Genomic DNA, 27364 nt, shown 5'->3' on the forward strand with positions numbered 1-27364 from the left:
GCCTCTGGGTACCTCTGAGATGTTGTCAGGATAACATGAAGAACAGACACAAAAAACACTCAGATGTCTAAGGAAAACGAGATGAGGATGTGTAGCAGTACCACCATTATTTACAAGTAACAGAAGCAGTACACACGAAGAAACATGAAATCTTTTCTTTACACCCAGCCATGCGGAGGGCTAAGGAAAACACATAGCTGAGGGGCTCAGGGCCCCCAACTTGGAACTCAGAAAGACCTGGTTTCAGTCAGTTAGCGGCCATGTGATCTAGGCAAGTCACCTAAGTTTTGGGCACTGCAATCTCTTCATCTAAAAGGGGAGTTTTATAGGGTTTTGTGGGGATCGATCATGCCTGGGAAGCTCTAAGCCCAGTGCCACAAGGGGAAGGTGACTCTCTCTGGATGTTTCCTTTGGAGGGGTGGGGGGCTTACAGGAGGAAGCAGAAAAAAGAGCAAGTGGACACCCAGAGGAAGCCCCAGGTCAAGAGGGACGTGGCCCCCACATGGGCCCCATCCCTCCACCTGTACCAGGAGCTTAATTACCTGCATCTGGCCTATTTGTCCTCACTGTGTTTGCCCAGTGCCAGCTGCAAAGCCCAGGAGATGATAGATAACCCAGGCTAGGGCTGCCTGGAAAGGATGTTCTGGCTTTGTCACATTAATACATGCTGCTCAGGTCAATAATTTACTGGAGGCTCAGGGTGGGAGAGCGGCTGGGTGGGCAGCCCTTGGCCCTGCACCTGGAGCAGCTCCCTGAGCCCGTGGGCACCTGGACCATAAAAACCCACCTCAGACGCCGGGGGTTGGGGCAGGGGGGAGTCGGCGACGGGCACGGCGGTGACCTAATTTTCTCTTATCAGGCATAAGGAAGAAGTCCCCATGGAATCTTGCCCATTTTCAATATAAATAATGTAATTCCCCCGCCTGCCTGCTCAGGGAGGAAGGGGCAGCCTTTGATCCGAAGGAATTAAGTCAGTAAACAAAAGTGAAGAAGGCTGCTGAGGTGTCTCCTTGTAGGCACCTGCTGTGCCATTTACCCGAGAGTGGATTGGAGTTAAATCCAGAACGAGTGAAGTGGACCGGTGGGGACAGCCTCTCTCCTGCCCACCCTCCCCCTGGAGCTCCCTTCATCCAGAGACACCTTCCAGTTCCCCCCACCCTCCCCAGCAACGGCCCAGCTTGGCCCTGCATAGTTTCCAGGGGAGGGTGATTCCGAGGGAAATGCGTGTGCAGAATTGGAGTGGTCTGGGATTGTCTGGGCTGGAGAAGGGCTCCCCCCATGGGAGGAAGGGGCCCGTGGCTGGCAGAACCACCCAGACTGATTGTCCCACCCTGGCCTGTCGGGGTCCAGCCTGCGCTTCAGGAGAGCAGCTCCCTGCTTCCAGCCGTGTGGCCTTGAGAAGGTCCCTTCCGCTCTTGTCCTCGGCTGTAGGTCAAGTTTGGACCAGAGGAACCCAGACCCCTCCCAGTTCCAGCCATCTACAAATGTCATGTTTCTAAAAGAATTCCTCAGGTGAATTCCTTTCACCCTCCAGGGAGCCGAAAAAGACAGACCCAGGATACCACAGGGACAGCCGTGGCACAGCTGGTCTTGAACCAGGCACCCTGCAGGGCCAGCCTGCTTCACCCCATCCTCCCTCCCAGCCCCAGTCTCCTCTGGCACAAACTGGGGAGTGGCAGTTCTGGTGCCAGCCCCCGAGTTAGTGTGAAGGGCAATGGGCACCATTGCAGGGGCCTGGCACTGCCACCTGGGCTTCCCCGCAGCCTCCTGCCCGGCAGCAGGTCCAGCTCCTGACAGCCAGCCCAGGTGGTGGCTGGGGCAGCCAAGTGCGCGTCGGCCAGGCCTGCTGTGACAGGGGCTCTGCTCTAAAGCCCACGGGGACCCCGCCTTCTTTGTCCACGCCCACACCCCCTCCCCCAGCCTTCTGCTCCCAGCCGAGCTCCTGAGGCAGAATCAATATTAAGTTCTTCATATTAGCCGGCAAAGGGGGAAACGGCCCTCTTTCATCTTAACTGGAGTGAATTTGCATTAACACATGGGGAGTTCTGTTTGCCTTGAGAAAGCACATTACTATTCTGAGCTGCACACGCAGCGAAGTATCCGTGCAGTTTTTTTCTCCTCCCCCCTTTTTTCTCCCGGAAAGGGGAGAGTGGCTGGGGATGCCAGGGCTCCCCGCTCCACGTAGGAAGGTCCCCGGAAACGCTGAGAAGGGGGAGCAGGGAGCAGCTCTCAGGGGGCGCAGGCGTGCTCCCCTCGAGGTGCATTCGTGAGCTGCGCCCCGCCCCCCGCTGCCCCCTCCAGGAGGCCGTTAGGCTCCAGGGGCCGCCCCCACCCCAGTGCCCTTATTTGCCAAGCTCTGCTGTAACCAGTTCGTACTGGGCGTCGGGTAGAGAGGCCCAGCAAAGCAGCAGTCTGGGAGCCGGAGCCCCACCCCGAGGTGCTCCTTAGGGAAGGGGGCCGGGTGATGCGGATAAATCAGGGGTGGCTCCCGCTGGGCGGAGGGGCCCCCCGGCAGTGACGACGACGTGGAAGTCACAGCGTTCCAGGTGGGTCTGACCCTCCAGTTGCAGAACCGGCGCCAGACCACTCTCCCGTCCTGTCACGGAGGCAACTTAAGAGTGTTCGCACCCAGGAACTATGGGGTCTAGGCCGGGGGTGGTTGGGCATGGTTGTCAGGTCTCAGATCTGGAGATGGAGGATCTAAAAGGAGAGAAAAGGGAGGAGGGCAGGAGAGGGAACGGTGCACAGGGAAACACCCCCCTCGGCCCCTCGTGCTTTCCAGTCCTCCAGGAGGCCCAGCTCCTCCTCCCAAACCTGGACACCCCCCCTCCCCCACTCTGGCTCCCATGGGCCGGGAAGCTGAGGGGGGCTGAGAGTCCCATGATGAGCAGGGGAAAAGCAACACCCCCGACCCCAGGCCACCCCCACCCCACCTCCCGCCTCCTGGCGATCCCAGGCGATGAGGAGGGGAGGAGGATGCAAGGCAGACGGGGGGCCAGGCCCCATCCCCTCTGGGTTGGGGAGCAGGGCAGAGAGAGGGTCCCACGAGGACCGGGGGTGGCACCGCAGGGCTGTTGGGGGACAGTGGTGCTCGGAGGAGAGGGCTTGGCCTTTTGAGCTCCACATTCCTCTTCCGCAGGATCGATTCAGTTCCTAGCCCACCACAGGGTCATCATGGGTACCAGGTTCTGAGCCAGCATCTGCCACAGAGAGAGTTTATTAAACAAGGCCTGCTGCTGTGTGGTTATAGCTCTTCACTATTAGCTCGTCCTGATTCAGGTATCAAAGGAGACAGCTCAGGGCAGCAGGAGCCACTGGGGGCAGGGAGGTCTTCTCCCACAGCTCTGCTCCCACTCCTGAGCCCTGGGCAGCTGTGCCGCCCTCCAGACCACCCTGAACTGCCCCCCTCCCATGAAGACAGGGGCAGGATGTGACCAGCCACAGAGAACCCTCCCTGCCCTGAAGCTGGGCCCCTCACAGGTTGACAGCAGGAGAGGGGCTGGTGGTTGCAAATATCCTTGAGTGGGTGACAGCTGCAGCTGCCTGGGCACAGCCTTTGGGACTTGGGGGGAGTCTGGAGGGTCTGGGAGCCCTGGGCCAGCATCAGCATTCCATGGGCATCCCTGGCCCCTCCAACAGACTGCCCGCCCCCACCCAAGATGGTCCATGCCAGGTGCCACAGCTACTCTCTCCAGTGACATTTACCAGCTGGGAAGTGGCCACCGAGACGTGAAATCAGGGCCAGCCTGGGACTGGCCCCCTTCATTAGAGCCGGCTCTGCTTCACTGAGTAGGTCGGCACAGGCCAAGCACAGCCCCGCCCCCCCAGCCCTCCAGCTCCTCCCAGCAGGTCCAGCCCCCCTGCCTGGCTCAGGGGAGCGGGCCCGGCCCCCCACCCCAGCACCGACCCTGTCTGCTCTGGCCAGGCCCCGAGGAGGATGATATTTACTACAACAGTGATCCGTGTTGGCCTTGACACACCTGGCCTGTCTCTAATCCTCAGCCGTCCCAGCAGGGGAGGAGCTGGGGATGCAGGGTTGAGCTCGGTGCTGTTGGGGGGCACGGGTTCATTCACGAGCCCCCCTGCCAGGCACTCCTCGTTGAGCCTGTCCCTGGGCCGCGGTGTGGCCCTGGCCGCGTGGAGCGAGTGCAGGTCTGAGGCGCAGATGTGGGAGCCTCCCTCCTCCTCCTCCCAGCTGGGGGGCCCAGGCAAGTCAGGTCACCCCTCTGAGCTCCAGTTTTCGAAGCTGGAAAACAGGGTCACCGATGTCTGCCTTGGATGACTAAATGAGAACGCACTTTAAGTGCAGACTGTGCCTGGCACCCAGGGTGCCATCGCTGCCAGGGAGCACACGCCACAGCAGAATGCTGTGTGCCACATTCCCAGTATCTACCATGAGGGGTGCAAAACCCAGTCCTGTAACTTCCAGGGTGCGTGGGGCAAGCATGCGGCCGAAGCCTTCTTGTCTGATTCCCTGGCGCCCAGCACAGAGCCTGGCCCGGAGTGGGTGCTCAGTACTTAACTGCTGGGTGAATGGGTCTCAGGCGCCCCCATCTGTGAAATGAAGATCTTTTCTTTTTTTTTTTGAAGATCTTTTCTTTTTTTAAATATTTATTTATTTATTTAGGCTGCGCTGGGTCTTAGTTGCGGCATGCAAACTCTTAGCTGCTACATGCATACGGGATCTAGTTCCCCACCCAGGGCTCAAACCCAGGATCCCTGCATTGGGAGTGTGGAGCCTTACCCACTGGACCACCAGGGAAGTCCCTAGAATGAGGCTCTTAATGCCCAAGGATCTCGCCCCACTCCCTAGGCCGTTGTGCAGTTCAGGTGAAATGATGGCTCAGAAAGCATTTGTTTTGATAATTAATATGCTGAGGAGGAGGGGGAGGGAGGCAGTGACCTCCCAGCAAACCGGGTGAGGGCTGGGAGAGTCCAGGCCACAGTGTCCCCCGGCCAGCTGGTTGGGTCAACTGAGCTGTACTTACCGTGGGGCCTGGTCGTCACTCAGCCACCCCCACCCCCAACCCTTCTGTCCCAGAGGAGCATCCATCAACGTCTCCTTCGCCCTGATGGCCCAGACAGTTAGGCAGTTCTGCCTGAATCCGATGGCCCTGCCACTCAAAGCCACCACCACTGCTTCGCCCCTCCTCCGCCAGGGGCCAGGCTGGGGGTCGGGGTTAGGAGTGGGGCGTGCGGGGCAAGCACGGTGCCTCATCTCTGTGAATCCTCTCCTCTTCTGGGTCAAGGGGCACTGCTGTGTCCCCATTTTACGGATGAGGACATTGGCTCCCAGAGGCCAGAGACTTGCCCAAGGTCACACAAGTGAGGCCCGGAGCTGTCACTCAAATGCAGATTGGTCTGGCTCCAGGGTCCCCACTTTTTACTTCTGCTGCCCTTATCCAGGCCTCAGTCTCCCCTGTGCTAAGAGAGCTGCAGACTTCCTGCAGGCTCCAGCCCCGCCAAGCCTGCTCACCCCATCCCAGCATCCCAGGGACAGCGTGATGGATGAGGGTCCCGTGGAGGCGCAGGTGCAACACGCCCACACACCCACAGGCTGACCGGTGGGTGATGGATCTCTTCCTCCTCTCCCCTCCCCAGGGGCTCGGCTCCATCTGGTCAGGCACCGCGCCAGCCTGATGGATGGGCCGCCCGCCAGGCCACCCTCGCTGCCACTGCCACCCGCATCCTCGTAGCTGTGCTCCAGGGTCAGGAGGGCGGCTCTGCAGCCCCTCCTTCAGTCATTCAACAAACACATGTTTATCAAGGGCCTACTATGTGCTGGAACACAGAGCAGGCAACACAGATTAGGAAACCAGTTGTCACCCTCCAGTGTAACAAGTGTGGTCACAGGGCAAATAGAGGGCAGTTGTGAAAGCCAGAGGAGGCCTCTGACCTGAGGGACCAGGGTGATGGGTCTGACTAGGGCAGAAGGAGCAGCTTGTACAAAGGGCCAGAAATGAGAAAAGCAAGGGATGGTCCCACAGCTGTGACAGGTTCAGAATGACTGAGGCTTGGAGATGGGATGGGGCGGGGGCCCAGGGAGGCTGGGGACTGGGGCGAGGCCAGCTTGGGCTCACCTCTGGATGAGGGGGAGCCAGAGCCAGGTTGGCGCTTCAGAAAAACTCCACTGCTCCTGGGGGAGGGCGGCCTGCCAAGGGTCTGTAGAAATTCAGGAGCAGAAGCAGACCCTGGCAGGTGGGACTGGAGGGGGCAGCAAAGGGGAGGGAGTGAAGATTCTGGAGCCAATAGTGGTCAGTGGCAGAAGCCACGGGGGTGATCGCGTTAGCCCCATTTTATAGATGAGGAAACCAAGCCTTGGAGACGGGGCAGGACCTGCCCAAGGTCACACAGAGAGGGAGAAGCAGAGCTGGGCTGGGGGCGAGGTTGTGTGGGAGCCACTGGCCCCTTGAGCCCTGGTATCTGAGCCTCGACCCCAGCCTCAGCCTGGCTTGGTGAGGTAGTCCAAGGGCAGCCCCCACCGGCATGGGCACCAACTTATTCAGGGAGGCAGCTGTCCCCTTCGTGCTGCCACGGACAGGAGCCAGGCAAGAAATATCGCATCATTAAAATGACAAATCCCTTCACTAACTGAACCGGAAGGCCTGCCTCCCTGCCTCATATCCCTCAGCCCCCTCCTCCCCCGCCCTGGGCTCATCACCCCTCCCAGACCGGCAGGAGAGCATGGCGGGACCACTGCCTCGCCCCTGAGATGACCTTGGGTCTCCAGCCCTCCAGCAGGGACCCGGGAGGAGGGGTCCTCTCCATTCTACAGGTGGGGAAATAGAGACTCGGAGAGGGGATGAGACCCTCCAGCAGGGGCTCCCTCCTCTGCAAGGGCCCCGGCTGTCAGCCCCCCCATCCCCCCCAGACTTAGAAGCAGGGGCTCCCCAGGTAACCTCAAAGGCCACATCCAACCCTGGGGCTCTGCTCAGAAGAACGAGTCCAAAGTAAGACTCACATTCCAGAGTGCTGCCATGATCTGCTGCAGAGCCTTTCCCATCTCTTACCTTGAGGGGTGCACTTTCTTGTCTGAGCCCCACCTTGTGAGGAGGATGGGGCACGAGTGGTTCTCCTGGATTTACAGGCAGGAGCCCTGGGGGCCTTAGGCAGGCTGCTGCCCTCAGTTTCCCCATTTGACGATTCCTTTGGACCAAAGCTGAGGCCGAATTGTGCGGGGCCTGGTGGCTGCCGAGTGAACATCTGTCTCTCCCCATGCCCACCTGTGTACTCCCACACCTCATCCATGCCTGCGTGTCCAGAGAGGCCCACACGTGCAAAGTGCATTGCACACCCAGACACGTGTGATGTGGGCCCCAACCCTGGGTTCTAGGGGCCCAGGTGCTCAGACCCCTGCATGTGCCTATCTCCCCTGGCACACACGTGTGCACACACTTGGCTACAGACACACATGCACAGGCCCACACCCCTCACGCGTCCAGCAGACCTGTCCACGTACATCTGTGTCACGTACCCACAGCCATCGGGAGCCCCACGTGGAGTCCAGGCTCCTCTGGGGAGCAGGGCAGGTGAACAGATGCCAGGAGATGCCGCCTGGCTCCATAGGCAGCCTGGTTCCCAGAATGACCCCCCCACACACTCCCCAGCCCTCCTCCAGGCCCAGCCAGCAAGGACACGCCGTCCGTCCGCCCAGTGTCCTGGTCTCCTTGGATGCAGACAGATCCCACGGAGGCGTCTGGCGCATCCTGACTCGGCCGCAGCAACTGCACCAGCCCTCCCGGCCCCCTTCCCTGTGCCCAGCGCTGTCCTTCCCCACCTGCTGGGCAGCGGTACCAGCCCCTCACGCCCCACCCTCCTGGGGTGGAGAGGCGACTTCTTTCAGGAATCACCATGAGGGGTCTCCCAAGCCCTCCCACCTGACCTTGGGCAGGTCCTGCCTCCTTCAAGACCTCGGTTTTCCCCTCTGGAAAATTGGAGGGAGGTTGAACTAGAAATTTGCCAAGGTCTTCTACATCTCTGGCTGTGCGATTCTCCCAAAGGCCGGGAGAGGGAAGGTGGGGGAGGGGGTCAGGGGGAGACACAGGGAGGAGGAAGTGGACTTTTAGGGATAGCCCCTCCCTGGCCCAGCACCAGGCCTAACAGGGTTGGGAGTGGGAGCGCCCCTGAGGCCGGGGGCTGTGCGTGGTGAGCATCCTCTCAGGTAATCCTCCCTGCCGCCTCCCAGTGGGTGCTTCATTGCCATTTTACAGAGGAGGAAACTGAGGCCTGGAGAGATGCCAGGAGGAGCCAAGAGCCCCCAGCTCCCTGCACTTCCCCACACCGAGGGCCACAGTGTGAGCGCCACGCGGGAGACAGCTCCCTCCGCACTCGCTGTCCTGCCCGAGGTCAGTGAGGGTGGCATTCCGGGAATGGCTTTCTCCAGAGCCAGGCGCCTCCCCACTGCCCGCTCCTGCTCTGGCTCTGAGCCCACCCCTCGGCACTGCCCATCCATCTGCTGTCGCCTCCTGGCAGGGCCACTGGGCCATACATCACCCAACGAAGAAGCCTGAGGCAGCCTGGCCAGGCAGGTGGGCTGGCGCTCGCCCTGGAGGGACCCACCCTGGTGCTGATGGTGAGGTTTCGGGCACTGACTCTTGCCTGTGAACAGGGAGCTGGGGCCAGCAGAGGAGGGGTCTCCTTGGAGTCCCAAAGCCCACCCCAGAGGTAGCCGATTCCTGCGGGAGGAGCACAAAAGAGGCAGTTGGAGGCCATGGGGTGACCCGAAAGGGAGTGTGGGTCAGGCTGATGGTCAGTTGATGCAAGTGGAGGGACCCGAGGTGGAGCACTTGGCAGGAGGATGGAGATTTTTATCTCCCCAGCCCCCATCTGCTGAGTAATTTGCTGATGTAGGTCGCTGGGACACTGCTCCTTATGGAGCCATGCTGGGGGGGTGGGGAGCCAGAGGGAAGGCTCACAGTTGGGGGGTCTCAGTCACCACACCACCCCATGTCAGCCTCCTGGCCCCCTCAACCTGCACAATGCACCCCCACACAACCTGCCCTCACCTCCCAGGGCTGCGTCGGTAGGGAGCCTCCAAGTTTGCATTCATTCATTCACTTATTTACTCATTCAACAACTATGTATGATCATCAGCTCTATGTCACAACACTAGGGATGCAGCCATGAACAAAATCCAGCAACAGGCAAGAAAAGAAAGTCCACGGTGTGTTACGTTGTGGTAAGTGCAAGCCAGGACAATAAAGCAGGGCAGTGGGAGAACAGGTGTGGTTTGTCTTTTGCTTTGTTTTTTTAAGCAAGTGTGTGGCCAAGGAAAGCCCATCAGGAAGGTGACTTTTGAGTAAAGACCTGAAGGAGTGAGCGATGAAGATGTCTAGGGGGAGAGCATTTCTAGCAGACAACACAGCAAGTGCAAAGGCCCTGGGGCAGGAGTGTGCCTGGCACTCTGTCAGGTGAGGCAGCTGGAGCAGGTAAGCAAGGGGAAGAGTCGAGGGCAGAGAGGTGAGGAGAGAGGTACATTGTGCTCCCTTGGAAGAAGGTGGAGGGAACTACGCCTAGGTTAGGAAAGTGACCAGTGGTAGTTTAGCAGACCAATGGGAGGGCCTAACATTGGACAGAGGCCCTCTGTCCATGGTCTGTCTGTCCTCCCTCCCTCCCTTTTCTTTTTTCTTTTTCTTTCCTTATTAATTAATCCAGCAAATGTTTATTGAGTGCCAGAAATCATTGTAGCCTCTTGTGAACTCAATCCAAAGGATTCTCCACCCTGCCCCCCTGACAAGACACCTCACAACGTCTGCCCCGCATGCCTGGGGTAGGTCTGGACCCCCACCTCAGCCCCTCTCTATGCTCCAGATGTCAGCCCGTGTTTCCCTCACACAGGTGCAGAATGGCAGCGATGCATGTGCAGAAAAGCCACCAAATGCCAGTTTCCAGGGCTGGTGAGTCTCAGACACACATATGAGGCCAGCGTGGAGCCCACACAGGCTGTCCCCTCCCCTCCCTGGGCCTCAGTTTCCCCATCTGGGAACTGAACAGGGAGAGAGGACCTAAGACCTCTTTCTGATTCCCCAGAGCCCTGGGAGCACAGAGAGGGGCTGGGCTTGAGGGAGCCCCTCTACCCCGTTCTATAGGGAACTGAGCTTTGAACTTACAGGTCCCCTCGTGTCATGCTTGCCAAGGTCTCCTCCTCTCCTCTCGACATGATGGAACCCCAGGTCTGAGAGGGGCATGTGTAGACCCTGGCTGCCCCCACCCCACTCAGCTGCCCCAGGAGCCCTGCTTGGAAGGAGCGGCAGAAGAGCAGGAGGTCCCAGTGATGACCCAACGCCAGCCAGGGAAGGGCCCCCCCCACCTGCTGCTCCCTGGCCCTGGCCCTGCACGGCCCCCCAGTTCACCCTGGCCCTCCATAGCTCTTCTAATTACATAGCCATAAAGCACAAATCTCTAACAATCCAATTAGTAACGCCATTACTGCTCTGTCCAGGATTAAAATTACCAATTAAACTGCTGTCGATTTTATCATCACTTAGGCTCGACACGACCAGGGCACTTCAGGCCACAGAGGCCCATCAGCGGCCCCTTGAGTGGGGTCTGACCAGGGCCAGGGCTGGGGGCCTAACTCAGCAGCTCAGAAGGAAGTCCCTCCACCCACCACCCCTGGCGTCCTAGTGCCCTGTCCCCCAACATCAGGGACTCCAAAAGATCATAGCCCTGTTCCCTACGGAATCGGAAGCGGGCAGGGGAGGAGGGACTTCGGCAAAACCAGCCTCTACCTGGGCAGCGCCTCCAGTCTGGGCCTCCCCCACGTTCTCATCAGACTCACCGGTTCATGGCCCCGTGTTTCAGTGCCAGGCCAACCTGCATAGCTGAGTCCCAGGACGAGGGGCCGTAAGCACTCATCTGAAAGCCTGGCCCCCACATCCCCTGCCCCCTCTCTCTGCTACCACAGTGCCCTCTGCCCATAGCCTCAAGGTGACATCATTACACGGTGTCCCCACTGTGCTGGGGACACCACTCTGATGAGCTACTCACAGATCAGCACTGTCCATCTCCCAGGTGACAAGCAAGTGCTCCTTTGGGGGACCCTCAGTGCCTTGTACAGGGGAGATCTTGGAGCACAAAGCCAGAGGCCAGGGAATAGGCAAGTGCTTGCCCTGCCTGGAGGTGGGGGGAGTGAGCTCCCCGTCCCTGGAGGTGTGCAAATACAGGCAGCACCCAGGCCGCATGGTGGCAGGTGGAGGCAGAAGCTCACACATGGAGAAAGGTAAATGTTGGGCTGGATGATTGAAGCCAGGTAAGTAATTTGCTTCTCCTGAGAACGAATTTGAGATGTCAGGATCTGAGAACCCCCTTGGGAGGGCCAGAGGGTTCAGTTGTCTGATCTCCAGCCCTTGCCCTGGAGGTGCTTCCACAACGGGGGAGGGGCAGGAGCAGGGGACGGGGTGGGGGGAAGGGCCCGGGCAGCTGGAGACAGGGAGGTAGGCACCAGCCTGAGAACTCAGCCTGGTGTGCTAAAGGCTGCCGGTCCCCGGTACCACAATGACCCCTCTGAGACACCACAGGAGCAGTGACGGCGAATGTTTGTGCTCTGCCCTGGACCCCGGGCTCAGTGCCTTCCCTGTCATCCTCCTCCTGTGCTCATCCTGAGAAATGGGTACCCTTATTCCCAGGTGAGGCACCAAGACTCTGAAGTCCAACAACTTGCCTGAGGTCACACTGTTTCTCTCTCAGGTCTGATCCCAGAGGACATGTCGTGTGCCAGATGAGGCCGCAGAGCCCACCCACAAGGTCTGCACATTTCAGCACCTATGCAGCTCTTGTTCAAATGGAAGTTTATGCACAAGCTCTTTATGTCACACAAAGAAATGCAGAAAGGAGAGGCACCCTCATCCCACTCCAGAGATGGCCAGAGCCTGCAAGGAGAGGCAACTTCCTCCTACCCACACCCTTGGCTGATGCTCGGGCCGGCAGGACTTGGGGCCTCTTCTGGAGGAGCGGCTGCCCTGGGCAAATCAGTCAAGCATCTCATCAGAGGCGACAGACTGAGGCAGGGATCTGGGAGCCCAGAGCAATTAGGAGCTGCCTCGCGCCTGTCTTCTGCCAGCTGCCACAGCTGTCACTCAGGAAGTGGGACTGGAGCAGGGGCTGGGCCCCTGATGCCCCAGCCAGTCAGCAGCCTGCCCAAAGGGGGAGACCGAGGCCCAAAGGGGACCAGGGGCAGGGATCGCCGTCATTTCCTGGGTTGGACACCACCAAGTTCTTCTCGCCCTTGCCCAGACTCAGTTTCCCCGACCAAGCCTTCTTCCCTGGAGCAGTGGTTCTAACCCTTGGAAGCTCCTGGGAAGCTTTTTAAAAGTGCCCTTGCCCAGGCCCCAGCCAAGCCGACTCTCTGGGGTGGGGGGGCCTGGGTGAGTGCCTGAGTCTGTCTCCCCCAGGCCAGGTTTTTTGCACTTATTGACATCAAACCCTGCCCCAAGGACTAGAAGCTTCTCTGCTCCTATGGCCATGCCTCCCTCTGCCTTCCAGACCATTTCTGGCCCCAGGGTAGTGTGAGAGCCAGAAAGGGAGGCTCTAAAGGTCCAGCCTCTCAGCAACATGTCCCAGCACTGTGTGTGCCAGGGACAGATGTACCAGGCACTGTCACCTTTGTCATCTCATCAGATCCCAGCAACCCTGGTTGGGTAGTGGTAGAGTCAACCCTATCTTACAGAGGAGGAAACTGAGGCAGGACTGGGTGTCACACCCAGGGCACAGAACTGGTAACAGCAGCCAGGTTTCATCCCAGCCACAATGGACTCTGAGTTCAGTGCTCTTTTTCTACCACCAAGCTGATTCTCAAGGAGTAACAAATTCAAGGACTTGTCCCTTTCACCCTGTTTCCCTCTCATGGACTCTGCCTCCTGCTCTGTCCTGTCTACCCCTGTCACCTGTAGGAACTGGGCATCTAAGGGCTCAGAGAGGGTGCTCAGGGCAAGGCAAGATCAGAGCAGACAGGGGCCTCTGGGTCCTGGCCCGCACCCCTCATGGCTGGGTCTGCCTCTGCGAGTCTATAAATTCCATTATTCATCAAGTGACTGTGTGAGTTTTCCCGGATGATGAATATTTTATTCATCTCCACACACTGTCCCCAGCGGGTTCTTGGAACAATATTGTCCCCTAGCCAAGGAGCAGAGGCCAGAGCCTCTGCCCTCCCTGGATGTGCCCTTCCCCCACCAGCACCTCCCTGCCTCCCCCAGCGGTCCCCAAGTTTGGGCAGGGCTGCGGTCAGCGGCCCCAGCAAAACCTTGAGCTTGGTGCTTGCCCTCCCTCCATTTTGATATCCTCTTCTGGATAATGGGTCCATGTGTTGCCTGTAAGGCCCTCCCAGATCCTTCCACAACTTTACCCGCTATGGCTTGGCCCTGGGCTCTGCCAGTAGCTCTCCCTGGTGCTGAATGTGGGTGGCGACAGGATGCTGGGGAACATGCTGGTTTTGAGATGAGAGGGCTCCAGTCTCTGGCAGGGAGGCAGCCAGCCTCTGGACAGGGTAGTCCCCACTTCTCTCCTCTTGCCTCCCTGCCACTTGGTGGATTCTCCCAGAGTCACAGATGGGGCACCTCTCCCCAGGTTTCCAGCACGCTGAGCAAAGGACTAGTGGGGGAAGTCTGTGGAGACCCCTCTCTGGAGGGCCCACGAGTCTCCTGGTGGCACCCCAGGGAGTGCAGTGTGATGGCAGCGGCACCTTCCCCAGATGGGGGAGTGACAGACACAATTCACACGCTGTGATCTCACCATCTGCTCCCCTGTGACGTGCAGAGGAGAGGACGGGGCTGCAACACCGAAGGGCGGGTGGACTGGTGTGTGATCCTTCGTTCATTCATTCATTCTCTCATTCATTCTCTCAGCAGATGTTCATCCAGCCCCTGCCACTTTCCCAAGTCCAGCCCAGTCCAGTGCCAGGCACTCGGATCTGGGGGGTGCAGACCCAGACCCTGCCCTCCAGAGCTGAGTGGGGTCCTCACACACCTCTGAGCTTTTGCCCACCCTTGCTCTTCCTCCTGGAGTTCCCTTGACTCATAGTAAGAGCCACCGTGTTCCGTGCCTGAGCACTTCGCATGCAGGAACTAAGCATTCATTCTGGGGGCTGGATGTGTTCCTATTTAACAGGTGAGTAAGCTGAGGTTCAGAGACACCCAAAGGCACATGTCCAGCTCTAGATTCTCCATGCAGAGCTCTTACTGCTCATGGCACTGCCTCCTCAACCAAAAGCCCCGTTTCCATGTCCTTCCTCTGTAAAAACTGCCCCCCCACCTGCCCTTCAGCAGGCAATGAGCTTCGGCCTTAACCATGCTGCCCAGCCCTCTGGCGCTTGCCCTGTGAGCCCCAGGTACAAGCAGCTCCCCCTCATCCTCTGACTCCCAGCCTGGCTTGCTCGCAGGACCTAGCACCCAGGGGCTGCCCACCAGAGGGCCGAGGAGGTCGATGAAGGTTCCCAGAGGAGGTGGCGTTCCTCTGACCCTGGAAGGGCAGGGAGAGAGCAGCATGGCCCAGAGCCTGTATTCCCATCCCATCCCTACCCAGCTCCTGCCTTGAGCTTGAACCCCAGCTCTATCTCATAACTCTGCATGACCCAACCTGGTCCCTTCAGCTCCCTGAATGGGGGTGCCCTTGACCATGAGTGGGGTGTGGCCAAACTGCCTTCAGAGTCTTAGGGGACTCTGTGCAGGTCATATGCACAGCCCAGGTGTAGCCCAGGTGCAGCTGGTGGCGTGTGGAAGCTCCCTGGACACACAGCCAGCTCCATGGGCCATGGCTTTGCACCAGGGGAGATAAGAGCGACTGGCCTGAGGTCAAGAATGACCCAAGCAGTGGGGTGCACCACGACCTTGGTGCTATAATCCCTTGGTGCTATAAACCTGGAGGGTCCTGTCCCTTTGGCCTGCTGGGAGCCTGTCCCAGGGAGCAGCCTGGTCACAAGATGGTCACAGACCAAGGCTGAGGCCAGGAGGAGGGCCCATGTCTTAGCAGACACCCACACCTTCCCTCAGCACTGACCTGCAGGTAGTGCTAGTCAGGCCCACACAATTGATTTTTGCTTGATTTACTCGGGGGCTGTTTCTGCCCGTCCTTTGAAGATTCTCTGCCTGGACAGCACGGCTGGGAGCCACAGGGGATGCAATGGGAGCTCCGTCTGGCGAGTGCCAACATGCTGTGTGGCAGCCTCTTGGAAAGTCACCAGGAGCTGGGTTTCCCACCAGCCCCTCAGCAGGTTCCAGCCCACCTTCCCTAGATGTGGGGGTCCTGATTTAGAACTGGCTAGCCACTCAGTAAACACCAAAGGATTGAGCTGCTGTCATTCACGCTCCCCATCAGTACGTTGCAGCTATAATTATTATTATTGCATATACCTCGGGGGGATTTTCATGCTAATAGTAAACTCCCAAGAGACACAGGGAGGCCCTGCCAGGCACCTCTCATAGGTTACCTCTCTTCATCTTCACACTGCCCGGGAGGTAGCGCTGCCACCCTCACTTTACGAGGGAAACCGAGGCCCCAGGAGGTTAAGGGAGGTGATTAAGGTCCCACGGCAGCAGCCCCAGGTCTGTCTGGCTCCGAGGTCCAGGTTCTTTCTTCCCCATTCCTCTGCTCCAGCAGAAGACCCGAGGGAGCTCAAAGCACTCAGCTCTAAGGGTGGAACGTCAGACCCGGGACAGCTGGACCAGGAGGGCTTCGGGAGGGGCTTTTCTGGGGCCTCACACAGCCCCCAGCCCCAGGTCCTAATGGGCACCCAGCTGGCCCATAGAGGCTGGGGAGACAGACAGACAAACAGCTGGGGTCCTTCCGGGCTTCTCTGCAGGTTGTAGATGCTGCTGGGAGCTGTGTCCACAGCCAAGTCCAAGAAGTGCTGGGGCCCAGGCCTGGCCCAGCCCAGCTCAGCCAAGGCTGGCATCTCTCCCTGAGCCCCTCTCCCCAGGCCATGAGACAGGGCTGTGATTAATCAGCGACAAAAGCAGAAAAATGTAATCAGCCTGGGAAGGGCAGGGCCATAGAGGGCCGCGGCAATCAGCTTTCCCCCTGGGGCCGAGGGCTGATTGGACCAAAGGGGGCAGGGAGGTGGTTCCGCTGGGGCCTCAAGGGGCGGGGTCCGCAGCTGGGGCCATGGCGAGGCCAGAGGGTCAATCCCTCCTCCATAAATATGCATGGCCGTCTGCGAACACAGGCCCACACCCAGGGGCTGCACACTGCCCCCCACCCGCCCACGGGTTCCTGACCTTCCCTCCCAGCTTACAACCTTGGCACACACAGGTGTCCACACACACTCCCAACATGCGTTCATCTGCGTGTGGACTCGAAAACACATGTACACACCCTCGTGGATAACGGATACATGCACAGGCATACTGCTCCCACGAACACCTGACCCCTCACTCCACGCGCACACAAGCTCTGGGGCCTGGGAGAGCCCTGCACAAGTATTAGGTCTAACCTGGAGCTATGTGAACTGACAAAGCCTCACACCAGTCCCTACAGGCACCCAGCCACCTCTCTGTCCCCCACTGTCTCTGGGGCCTGGCTCCCTCTCTGCAGGCTGAGCGGTGGTGAGGGCTTGGGAAGGAGGCTCCACTGTTGGAGGCAAGGTCAGGTGCGATGTCTCAGCCACAGGGCAGGGAAGCCTGCTCCAGAGCTGTCCCCAGCTCCTGCCTGCCGGCCCTGCCCCATGACCTTGGTCAACGCCCTTCTCTCTCAGCCTCAGTTTCCCCACTTTGGAGCCTCTCCTGGCGCCAACACTGTGTGATTCTCTTCGAGGATCCAGGCGCCTGGGGCAGACCTCCCCTCGCTGCCAGGTATCTGGTCCTCAGTTCCTGGCTCTCTGTTCATGGGGGTGGGGGCCAGCCAAGGGGCTGGAAGGAAGGGCCCCACCCCCACCTTAATTTAATCCTGGTGGCTGCGGACTTGGTTTGTATGGGCGCTGGCGGGGGCGAGTGATCCTCCTCAGGAAGAAAGGGGAGCCCGGGGCAAAGGGGAGAAGGAACCCCTGGCCGGCGAGGGGCGGCCGCACAGGGGCCGGCGGCGGGAAGGGGCGGGCGGGGTGGGGGTTGGGGAGCGCGAAGGGGGCGGGCGGCGGGCGGAGGAGGCGGGGAGCGCAGCCAGAGCGGCACAGAGCGAGAGAGCGAGCAAGGGAGGCGGCGAGAACCGGAGCGGCGGGCCGGGCGGCCGCGCCGGCGAGCGGACTAGCGGGCGGCGAGCAGCGCGCAGCGCGGAGCGCGCGGGGCACCGAGGAGCGGGAGCCGCGGGCGCAGCGCGCAGCGGCCCGAGCGAAGAGGCCCGAGCGGCGCCGCCCCCGCGGCCCCTGCGGGGCCCCGGCCGGGAGCCCGACGAAGGAGGGGACGGCATGGACCGGCGGCCCGGGGCGCGGGGGCGCTAGGCCCCCGGAGGGGCGCCCCTCGCCTCGCCGCCACTGCCGCCGCCGGGCCGCCCTCCGCAGCCGCGCGCCCTGCCCGCTCCAGCCGCCCCCGGGGCCGCCGCCGGCCCATGAGCCCCGACCTCAAAGTTTGCGGCGGGCGGGCGGGCGCGGAGCCTCCAAGATGCCGTTCCACCCGGTGACGGCGGCGTTGATGTACCGGGGCATCTACACCGTGCCCAACCTGCTGTCGGAGCAGCGCCCCGTGGACATCCCTGAGGACGAGCTCGAGGGTGAGTGCCCCGCCGGGACCCCCGCCCGCCGGCCCTCCTACCTGTGCGCCCAGGTGAAGCGCGGTCTAGGGGAGCGGGGGCGGGGAGCTGTCTGCAGGTGCCGCCTGCCAGATGGGCACTCCAGCGAACAGCTGCGCGGGGAGGCAGGACGAGTTCGCACCCTGGGCGCCGCGGTGGGGGTCGCCAAGGCGGAGGGGCGGCCCAGCCCCTGCCCGCGTGGTCCCCCGCGCTGCGGAAACTTGCCGGGCCCCGCAGCGGGGTCACGGGGCCGCGCAATCCGCGGTGACGGTGCGGCAACGCGGCGGGTTGGGTTGGGGTCTGAGCTGTGCCCCCTCCGCCGGCCCGGCCAGAGCACCCGCATCTTGATCCCCTCCGCGGCGGCCGCCCGCGGCTCTGCGCTGGCATTGACATTCCGCTCGTGTCGCTTTTAAAATCCAATCTGCTCTGGCAGCGAGAGAAGGGGAGAGGGCGACTGCCCTGCTCCTGCCGGCTCCCGGGCTGCCCGCAGCCCCTCTTGCGGCCGTAGCCCCTTCCCCACAGCCCTGCGGGGACCCCCAGCCTGGAGCGCCAGGAAGGCGGCCCGGGAGGTGGTGGCGACAACAAGTGGCCAGATTGGGCGGCTTGGTTGAGATAACCAAACCTGGTAGGGAAAGGCAGAGAGGCCGGGACCTAAATCTGTCCCCCTGGAGTCCCTCCACCTCTGGACATGAATGGGGACCTTAGGCAGCAGGCTAGGCGAGATCAGAGCTGATGGCAGAGGCCAGGGTCCCTGGACAGAGACTTCTGAGGAGCGATGAGACCCCTGGGGCCTGCGAGCTCTTTCCCTACTGGGCTGGGGACAGGTGCTCAGGTTTTCCCTCCCCCCAGACCTCCTGGGGTCCCATATGGAGTGGAGTGAGGGGCTCTGGGCTGATGGGAGTCTTGGCCCCCTGGGATCTGCTTGTCTGCTGTTGGGGGAGGGGCTGTGATCACCCAGAAGCTGGGCCTCTCTTCAGGTACCTTAGGTCCAGGGGTCTCTGCGATCTGGGACTCAACAGGGCCTTTGGGGGGTGCAGCTGAGACACCAGCGCAGTCAGGGATGATGGTGGGAGCACAAGCCATGGAGAGCGATCCAGCCTCATCCCCCAGCCCTGGAGGGAGCAGATCCTGGGGGAGTCAGACGGGATCAGGGGGAAGATCAAGAGGAGAAGGCAGCTACCCCCACCCCACCCCACCCCCACCCCCGCACTGCACCACAGACTATGAGCCGCCTGCTTCTCACCAAGTCCCCCAAAAAGCCTCCAGAGGTTGGGAGAGCCATGGAAATAGAGCCTGATGTTTGAGGCGGGCAGGACAGATGGATGGGTGCCGCTACTGGGTCTCTGGCCTTGAATTCCAAAGCCCAAGTCCCTGCCCTGTCTGGGCCGAAGCCCAGGAACAAAAAGTCTCATCCAGGGCCTGGGAAAAGGAGGGAGTATGATGAGGGACAAGAGGGCAGGGGATGGGGCATAGGCTGTCTCTTCCCTAACACTGTCTTCTCCTGCCCTGGGCCACCGCAAACCTCTTACCAGTTTCCCCTCCACAGATCCTCATCCACACCTTCCTCCTGGCCACGCGGGCAGGGGTAAACATTGTCCCCCTACACCGGCAGCTTTCCCCTCATTCCCTCCCCTTGCTCCCAGCGCCCCACCATGACCCTGGCAGCCCTGCTATGGGCCTCACTGGTCCCTCCTCTCCTGATCTCCCAGCCCTGGAGTACAGACCCCGAGGAAGGGGAGAAGCTGAGGAGGCTGGGGTGCAGGGGTGAGCAGGGCGCAGAGTGGGCAGTGCAGGGGCAAAGAGGCCGCAGGCTCCCCTTGGACCGCATGGCGGACATGCTGGCAGGAGCCCAGGAACGTTAGTCACCAGCCACACCAAAACGCACTCCCTGCTTCTCTCCTGTCCACTTCTCCTGGGCCCTGTGAAGCAGAAGGACCTGGCACAGGGGGCATCTGAAGGACAGAGCCCTCCCTGGGGTGGGCGTCATGGAGCAAGCAGATGCCTGGTGGCCCTAGCCCATCTCCCGGTCTGCGGGCAGCCATGGATGAAGACAGGAAGTCCTCTGTGATCGGCCCCCTTGTTGGCTGCAGGCACTCTGGAAGCCCTTCTCCTAGGAGACCAAGTCTCTGCAGGCCCCAGTGGGCCTTGAGTGCCAGGACTGGGTGGGAAGGGTGACCATCCACAGCACAGATCCCCCCTCTGCACCCCCCACCTCCCCAGTGCCTCATCAGTGCTCCCACCCCAGGGTAGTGTGGGTAAGGCCCAGCCTCTTTACTGGGAGGATGCCCATCACTGGGGGAGCCACACGTGCCGAGGAGAGGGAGCCCGGTAGCTTGGGATGAAATGCTACAGACGGTACGTGCCTGCCTGCAGAAATCCAGGGGGTGGTTAGTCCGAGCGGGGAGGAGGACTAGGAAGGGAGGTGGAGCGCACCGGGTTAAGGTGAGGGCTTCCTAACCAAGCAGTGGTGGGTTCGAGTTCTCTGCTCCCTCAATTTATGGAGTGACCTTGGGCAGTCACTTGCCTCTCTTGCCTCGGTTTCTCCATCTGTAAAAGGGGGTTGACCCTTTGCCCCTCCCCAGGGTTGCTAGTGACAGAGGATGTGATGGAAGTGCTCAGCACAGGGCCTGGCATGCAGTGGGGACTCGGACCGGGACGCAGCAACGGGGAGGCTGAGGGGTGGGGGTCGGGGAAGGCCCATGAGGAAGGAACACGGGGTATGCAGGGGGGCCAGGCCAGAAAGGCAGGCTGGGGGAGAGGGTGGGTGGAAACGGCCTTGAAGGTCTGGCAGAGGCACCTGGGGACCCCTGGATGGCAGTTGGCAGGGTAGACGTGGCTGGGCAGAGCTGGTCTGGGTCCCCCAACCTCCCTTGAGGCAGAGGTACAGGATCTCCCGGATTCTCCCTGAGATGTACATAGCAGAGCCCCCCTGGCCTGTGGCAGTGCTGAGGCTGACCCCAGTGGCATCGACGTGCTTGAGCACCTGAGGGTGGGAATTGGGGCAGCTGCAAGCCCTAGCCTGGCCCTTCCTCTGAGAGAGGAGAAGGAAGACAGACGGACAGGCAGACAACCACCAGGGCAGAGGTCTGGGCTTGGCACTTGACCTGCCCAGTCAGATGGTGGACCCTGCAATGAGAGTGGCCAAACGGGGGCGTTCAGGGTACGGGGCGGGCAGAGGAGTCCCTTTTCCTGCCCCTCTTCTCTGCAAGCCCAGCAGCCGCCTCTGTCAGGCTGGAATCTCAGGGAGGCCAAAGTGCTGGGGCGCGGGGCCAATGCCGCGGAGAGTGGCTGTCGCCGCAGAGGACAGACACTGCCCCCCTCAAAGTGACCTCCAGCCCACGCACTCCATCTCTGGACTCTGGCTCCCTGACAGTGCTGGCATCCCTTGGGGGCGGTTGGGGACTCAGGCCCTGACGCAGCTCCTCGGGCCGGGGAGGGGATTGAGGGCATCAGGCTGGAGGTGGGAGGTAGGGACCAGTGTCGGCCCGGAAACCCAGAGGCCCTGCCAGCCCTTGCCTGGGCCAGGCTTCCCCATGCCAACGTGGAGCACGGCAGGCTTTCCCCTGCCTCGTGGGGGGCGAACAGAGCAAGGCTTTCAGGGAAACGTGCCCAGCTGGGATGTGCCGATGGCGGCAGCAGCAACAGGACACCCACCCCACTCTGGGAGCCCCCAGCAGAGTCCAGCCTTCAGAGATGGGGCAAGAGTCACGTTCCCATCTCACAGGCGAGGCTCTTGAGGTTCAGAGAGGGAGGTGCCTTGTTCAGGTCACTCGGCTGCTGAGTGGCAAAGCCAGACTCCAAGCCCCGGCCCCCGAGTCTTGGCACCAGCAAACAGGAAGGCCGGCCTGGTGCTTGAAGCTCCCCTAGTCCTCCCTCTCCTTCCGGCTCTGCCAGAACGTCTGGGATGTTCTGATTTATAGCATCCTGTTCTGAGCCAGCCCCAGCCCCAGCCAAGCACTTACATGCTTGATTTTCTTATTTAGTCATTTCCGCAGCCCCATTGTACAGGTGAGCAAACACCTACTCAAGGGCACCCGACCAGGATGTGGGAGAGCTGGGATCTGACCCTGAATCTGTGTGACTTAGTGCTGATTCTCTGGCAGGGAAGGTGATCCCTGAACTTGGCCTCAGAAATCAGCTGGTGCTGGGTCACAGCTCTGAGCAAGGGTGAGGACACAGAGTAAGACTGAGTTGTGAGCCAGGCATGCCAGGGAGGAGTGGCTGAGGCGACACATGAATGAGGAGGTGGCGGTCTTTGGATTGATCTAGTGGTCTTGGAAGGTTAGTCCTGCCTGAGAAAGGGCTGCCCCTGGGCCTGTCGCCTGCACACGGACCCCAAGGTTCACCTGCCCTCCACTGTCTCCTGTGCGTTTTCTCAGGACTTTTAGAAGGAGATCAGGGGCTCCAATTGAAACAGCCCTGGGCTCTGGGAGCCACACCTGGCCCCTGTCAGTGTGGGAGGGACAGCCTGGACCCCAATTCATTGCAAGGGAGAGAACCAGCACCCACTGCAGCCCCACTGTGGGTCCAGGGTTTTGCCATCCCACCCTGAGCTCTCCCGACCAAGGACCCAGAAGGATGGGGTGCCTGCCTTGGGTTCCCCAAACCAGCCCCTGACCTGGGGGTGTCTGAGGATGGTTCCCCCACCCCTGACTTCGGCTTGATCCCCCTCCTCTGGGTGGCCCATGGAGTGAGGGGGTCCTTAGGGACTGCACAAGGGGACAAGCAGCATCCTCAGCCTCCCTTCCTGCTTCTTGCCTGCTTGGGGAGTAGAAAGCAAACGCTTGCCCTTACTAGGATCATTTGTAAACTAAGAGTAAATGGGCTCTGAGTGATGACCCCACACCAAGTGGAGCATGAACTTCTGGTCAGCTCCTTTGTGTGTGTGCTTCAGATGGGTGGGCTCCCTGAATCAGTCATTCATTCACTTAACCACTTACTAGCAAATGGTTATGCTTGAATGACAGGCACTGTTCCAGGTAGCGGGGACACAGCGGTGAACAAGACTGACCTGGCTCCTGCTCTCATGGCGTCTCATAGTTCACAATCTGGTGTGGTCAGGAAGGAATCCTTGGGGGAAGGGTGGAGTCTGTGAGAGCCCAGAGGAGGGCCAGAGTCAGCTGGGGGGGCAGGGAGGGCTCCAGGGAGGTGATACCATCCACGCTGGGAACTAGGGATGTATCAGAATTCACCATGGTGAGAGGAAGAGCATTCCAAGCAAAAGGAGCCTCATATTCAAAGGCCTGGAGGTGGAGCAGCCCTGGTGCCCACCATGACTGAAAGGGCCCCTAGGGCTGGAGTTCAGGACACCTGAGATGGGCAGAGCCCATGGCTGGGTCAGGAGGCCAACAGTGCCAGCCAGAATCCTAAGTGTGTGTGTGGAGGGCTGGGCAGAGGGTGTGCCTGGCTGCATGGTCAGTGCCTTCCTCTGAACCCAAAGACTCCCAGGTGATTGGAATTCCCTCAGCAGCCTCCGTAACTGCTGGGCCTCTGCTCACACACCTCTGGGGATGGGGAGCTCACTACCTCCTCTGTGGCCCTGGAAAATTCAGGTGGGAGTTGGCCTGGAGTTCCCAGGGTCCAGGGTTTACAGAAGCCCCTGGGCCTGGCCCAGATCTCCCTTCCTAGCTGCTCTCCTGGCCAAGGGGCCACTGGTTAGGAGACCAGGTTCTCAGGCCCTGCCTGGGATGGGTAGGGGGTGGTCCAGAGTCAGAGGGTCTGGGGGCCTAGGCAACTCAGGTGTGGCCCACTGACTCTGTCTTGGCCTGCATGTCAACTGGAACCTCCAGGCATTGGCTGTAGATGCCAGGTGGGAGGAGCCTGATGAAGTTTGGGGCTTCAGCCCAAGCCACCTTGACGTGTGGCTTGGGACACATGGCCACCCTCTCTGGGCTGTAGTGGGTCCAGCAGAATCAGGGGATGACCCCAAGGTGCAGGATCCCACAGTCAGTTTCAGGGGCTCACAGACCCTCTAGGCCAGGCCTGGGCTAGCCTAACTCCTGCCCTCACCAGAAACAGCCCTGACCCCACACTGGCCACCTAGCCTCTCTGGGCCTCATTTTCCAGGAGGGCAGCGTGGAGCATCTCATCTGCCTCTCCTTCCAAATGCACGCTCGCACGATTGCACGCACGCACGCTCGCATGCATGCACATGAACTCACCTCTGCCCGTGAATTGAACAAGGGAAACTCCCGGGAGCTAGAGCAGAGAGGGTGGGAGTGGAATGAAATTCACTCCCCATCAACGGGAAATGTTCTGTAGGACTTTTCTTGGGCTGAGTAACAATGAAACAGAGAAACAGAGGTGAAAAAAGGGTGAACAGGGAGAGGTTAGGACCCTTCAACCCTCAACAGTTCCTGGATGTCCTTGGTAAAACCCTTTCATCCTTACACCATTACCGCCCATTTTACTGTGGGTAAGACTGAGGCTAGCCCACGGTCACTCACGGGGTTGCTTGTTCCCAGGCTCCCAGCCCAGTGCCTTGCTCCCCACCCCTGAGTCACCCAGGTCCTCAGGCCTGTCTCCCTCTCCATACAATGGTGGGGGGAGTGACCCCCCGCACCTGAGCTGGCCTGGGGCTGCTCCATCCATCCTCTGTCTTCCCCCAAACCTTGGGCTCCGTCTGGGAGGCAGTCTGCACTGAGCTGTCAGCCCATTAGCCCGGAGCCGCGGCTGCCTCACGTGGCCGCCATTAATGAGTGTTGGCCGGTGTTAAGGAGCTGAGCCTGGGGAGGAAGTGCGATGGGGATGAAAGGAGGGGGGATGGAGGGGGAGGGTGGGCAGGGAAGCCTTCGGCAGCTCACAGAAGACCGGCTGCCTAGCCCGGTGTCCTCCCCTGCACCGTGGGACCCGTGGTACCGGCCACACGGGGTCGTCGTGAGCACGCCTGGAGAGGCTGTGGGAGCCTGGCACGCGGAGCTGGAGACCCCCGGGGCGGTCTTGTCACTGACGCGGGGCCTGGGCACCTTTGCTGCCTGCTTGGCCTGCCCTGAGCTCCAGGGAGGCAGCGCTGTAGTGGACTCTTGAGCCACCTGCCAATTATCTCTGACCAGACTTTCGGGCTCTAGAGGGGAAGGGGGGATTCTCCCTCCTGGGCTCAGGCTGTGGCATCTGGGATCCTGGAGGTCTGGGGAGTGGGCTGTCGGGGGCAGGAGTGAGGTCCTGACCTGCTCTGCTCCTCCCACAGAGATCCGAGAGGCCTTCAAAGTCTTCGACCGCGATGGCAATGGCTTCATCTCCAAGCAGGAGCTGGGCACGGCCATGCGCTCCCTGGGATACATGCCCAACGAGGTGGAGCTGGAGGTTATCATCCAGCGGCTGGACATGGACGGTGAGCCCTGCCCCCTGCCTGTTTCCTCACCCCTCACCTGGTGGCGGGGGGCAAGTCTAGGGCCTGAGCCCATGGGGGGACCTCTTACTCTCCCCACTCCCAGCCAGCCTTCCAAGCCCATGGCTTAGGTTTGCAGCCAGGTCTGGCCCCATTTCTCAGCCTGGAGAATTGAGGCTAGAGAGTGACAGCCCCAGCCATACCCAAAGGTTGGAGATTCTGCCCCTCTCACTCTGTGTTCCAAGAAATTTTTAAAGTACAGGAAAGCAGAACGGATATACTAAATACCCCACTTCCCATCACCAAAAATAAAAAATCAATTTAGTTGTAAATATTTGCCACCTGGCATTTAATCAAGGAAAAACTCATAAGAACCAGTAATGCCCAGTGCCCTCCGCTCATCCTCCTCTGGCTGCCTCCCCCACCTCATCTCCACCCAGAGAGCAGGTGATGACCTGGGCAGGCGGTCCCCCATCCTGAGCTTAATTTCCTGTCTGTGTGGTGGGGAGGATGTCCGGCTCCACACCTGCTCCGGGACAGCAGCAGGGTGCTGGGAAGCCATGTAGGGTTCAGAGGGAAACGTGTCTCCCACACGCAAGGCCTGCTCAGGGCCCACCTGCTGCGTGCCACACACACCCCCCACCTTGTCAGGTGGGGCCCCAGCACACCTGGCTTCAGCATCAGCCCAGAGACTGGCACATGAGGGTCTGAGGAGGGGACCTGCCTGAGGTCCCATGGTGGCCCAAGGTGCCCAGGTGCAGCCTCACCAGCTGACTGGAACTGTGCCTGCTCTAGGTGATGGCCAAGTGGACTTCGAGGAGTTTGTGACCCTCCTGGGACCCAAGCTCTCCACCTCGGGGATCCCAGAGAAATTCCACGGCACTGACTTCGACACTGTCTTCTGGAAGGTACTCCCTGGCTGATTGGGACCAGGGCTGTGTGCACAGTGAAGGGCTGTACTGGGCCAGCGAAGGGTCGGGCCCACACCATAAAGGGGGGGGATGACACCCCCAGGCTCTGTCCACTGGACGTCTTGTCTCCCAGCGGGCCATGGGGTTCCCTGGGGAGGTTGGTGTTGGTCGAGGACTCAGAGAATGGAGTGAGTGGTTCCCAGCCCTCCAGAATCTGGAGGCTTGTCACTGGCTTGTGTGGCTGCAGGTGCTGGGGGGGACCGTGGTGGTGCTGGTGTCCAGAGCGCTGTGTCTCCCCCCACCCAAGTGTGACATGCAAAAGCTGACCGTGGACGAGCTGAAGCGGCTGCTCTACGACACCTTCTGTGAGCACCTGTCCATGAAGGACATTGAGAACATCATCATGACGGAGGAGGAGAGCCACCTCGGCACGGCGGAGGAGGGCCCCGTGGACGTGGAGAGTGAGTGACCCACCTCCGGGCCCCACGGGCGGGCCGACTGCTCGGGCAGGGGAGGACCCAGGGGCTTGCAGAGGGGGGCTGGGGGCCTCCTTGCCTGCCCCAAACCTTGCGTCCCCGTGTGCCCCGCGGGACGAGCCCATGGGTAGGGCAGGCGGCTCCTGAGTCCATCGCTTGGCTCTCCCCTTCTCTCTCTGGTGCTCCCCGGCGGCGGGCGGCCACAGCCTGCTCCAACCAGCAGATCCGTCAGACGTGTGTGCGCAAGAGCCTGATCTGCGCCTTCGCCATCGCCTTCATCATCAGCGTCATGCTCATCGCAGCCAACCAGGTGCTGCGCAGCGGCATGAAATAGGCACCACCTGGGTGCCCCCGTGGGGCGCGCGGTGCGTGGGGCCCCCTCCACACCCACCGCCGCCCGCAGTCCTCTCCCTCCACCGACTCCCTGGGCCACCACCGCGTGTACTTCAGGGCCTGGGCGTCCAGCGGCACCACCCCGCCCGCCCCACAGGCCTTGCATGGAGCTGTGGCCCAGCTGCAGAGGGCCTGGTGGTGGCTCTGAGGACGGCCCTGGCCCTGCCTGCACCCGGCCCGTGCCCCACCCTGGCCTTTATGTAGCACTAACTTTTCCCGCTGTGCAGGGGCTCCTGGGAAATTAAGGAGGAATTTATACAGGGCCCAGTAGCTGCAGGTCCCTTGGGCAGGAGGAGGCATTGTGTGCCCAGGGCCACATAGCCAACCCAACCCTGGTCCCTCAGGTCTGCCCAGGGCCATGGAGGGGAGTGCAGGGGACAGAAAGCCTCCTCCTGGAGGGCAACATGAGGCTGGGGTCTCCTGGGCCCTTCTCCCTGGCATGGCCTGAGGAAGCCCCCGGCCTTCTGCTGAGTCCCTTCCTCTGATCTTCCTTAGACTCAAATCCAGCCCTCCTCCACACACCCACTAGGGCTAGAGAATCAGCCCATTTCAAAGATGAGGACCCTGAGGCTCAGAGGGCTCCCAGATTTGGCCTCAGTTCCCCCATC

General features: G+C 60.8%; 1 protein-coding gene across 1 annotated transcript; it reads left to right on the plus strand.

The window, feature by feature from the left end:
• Positions 1–17522: 17522 nt before the first annotated feature.
• On the plus strand, positions 17523–26697 carry CABP7 (calcium binding protein 7; the record flags this gene model as incomplete). Its single annotated transcript, XM_079717602.1, has 5 exons — positions 17523–17631; positions 24836–24979; positions 25772–25884; positions 26195–26348; positions 26570–26697. The coding sequence occupies 5 exons, from the start codon at positions 17523–17525 to the stop codon at positions 26695–26697; spliced, it is 648 nt and encodes a 215-aa protein (XP_079573728.1).
• Positions 26698–27364: the final 667 nt, after the last annotated feature.

This window comes from Hyperoodon ampullatus (assembly GCF_949752795.1).
Source record: "Hyperoodon ampullatus genome assembly, chromosome: 13".
Taxonomy (NCBI): Eukaryota; Metazoa; Chordata; class Mammalia; order Artiodactyla; family Ziphiidae; genus Hyperoodon; species Hyperoodon ampullatus.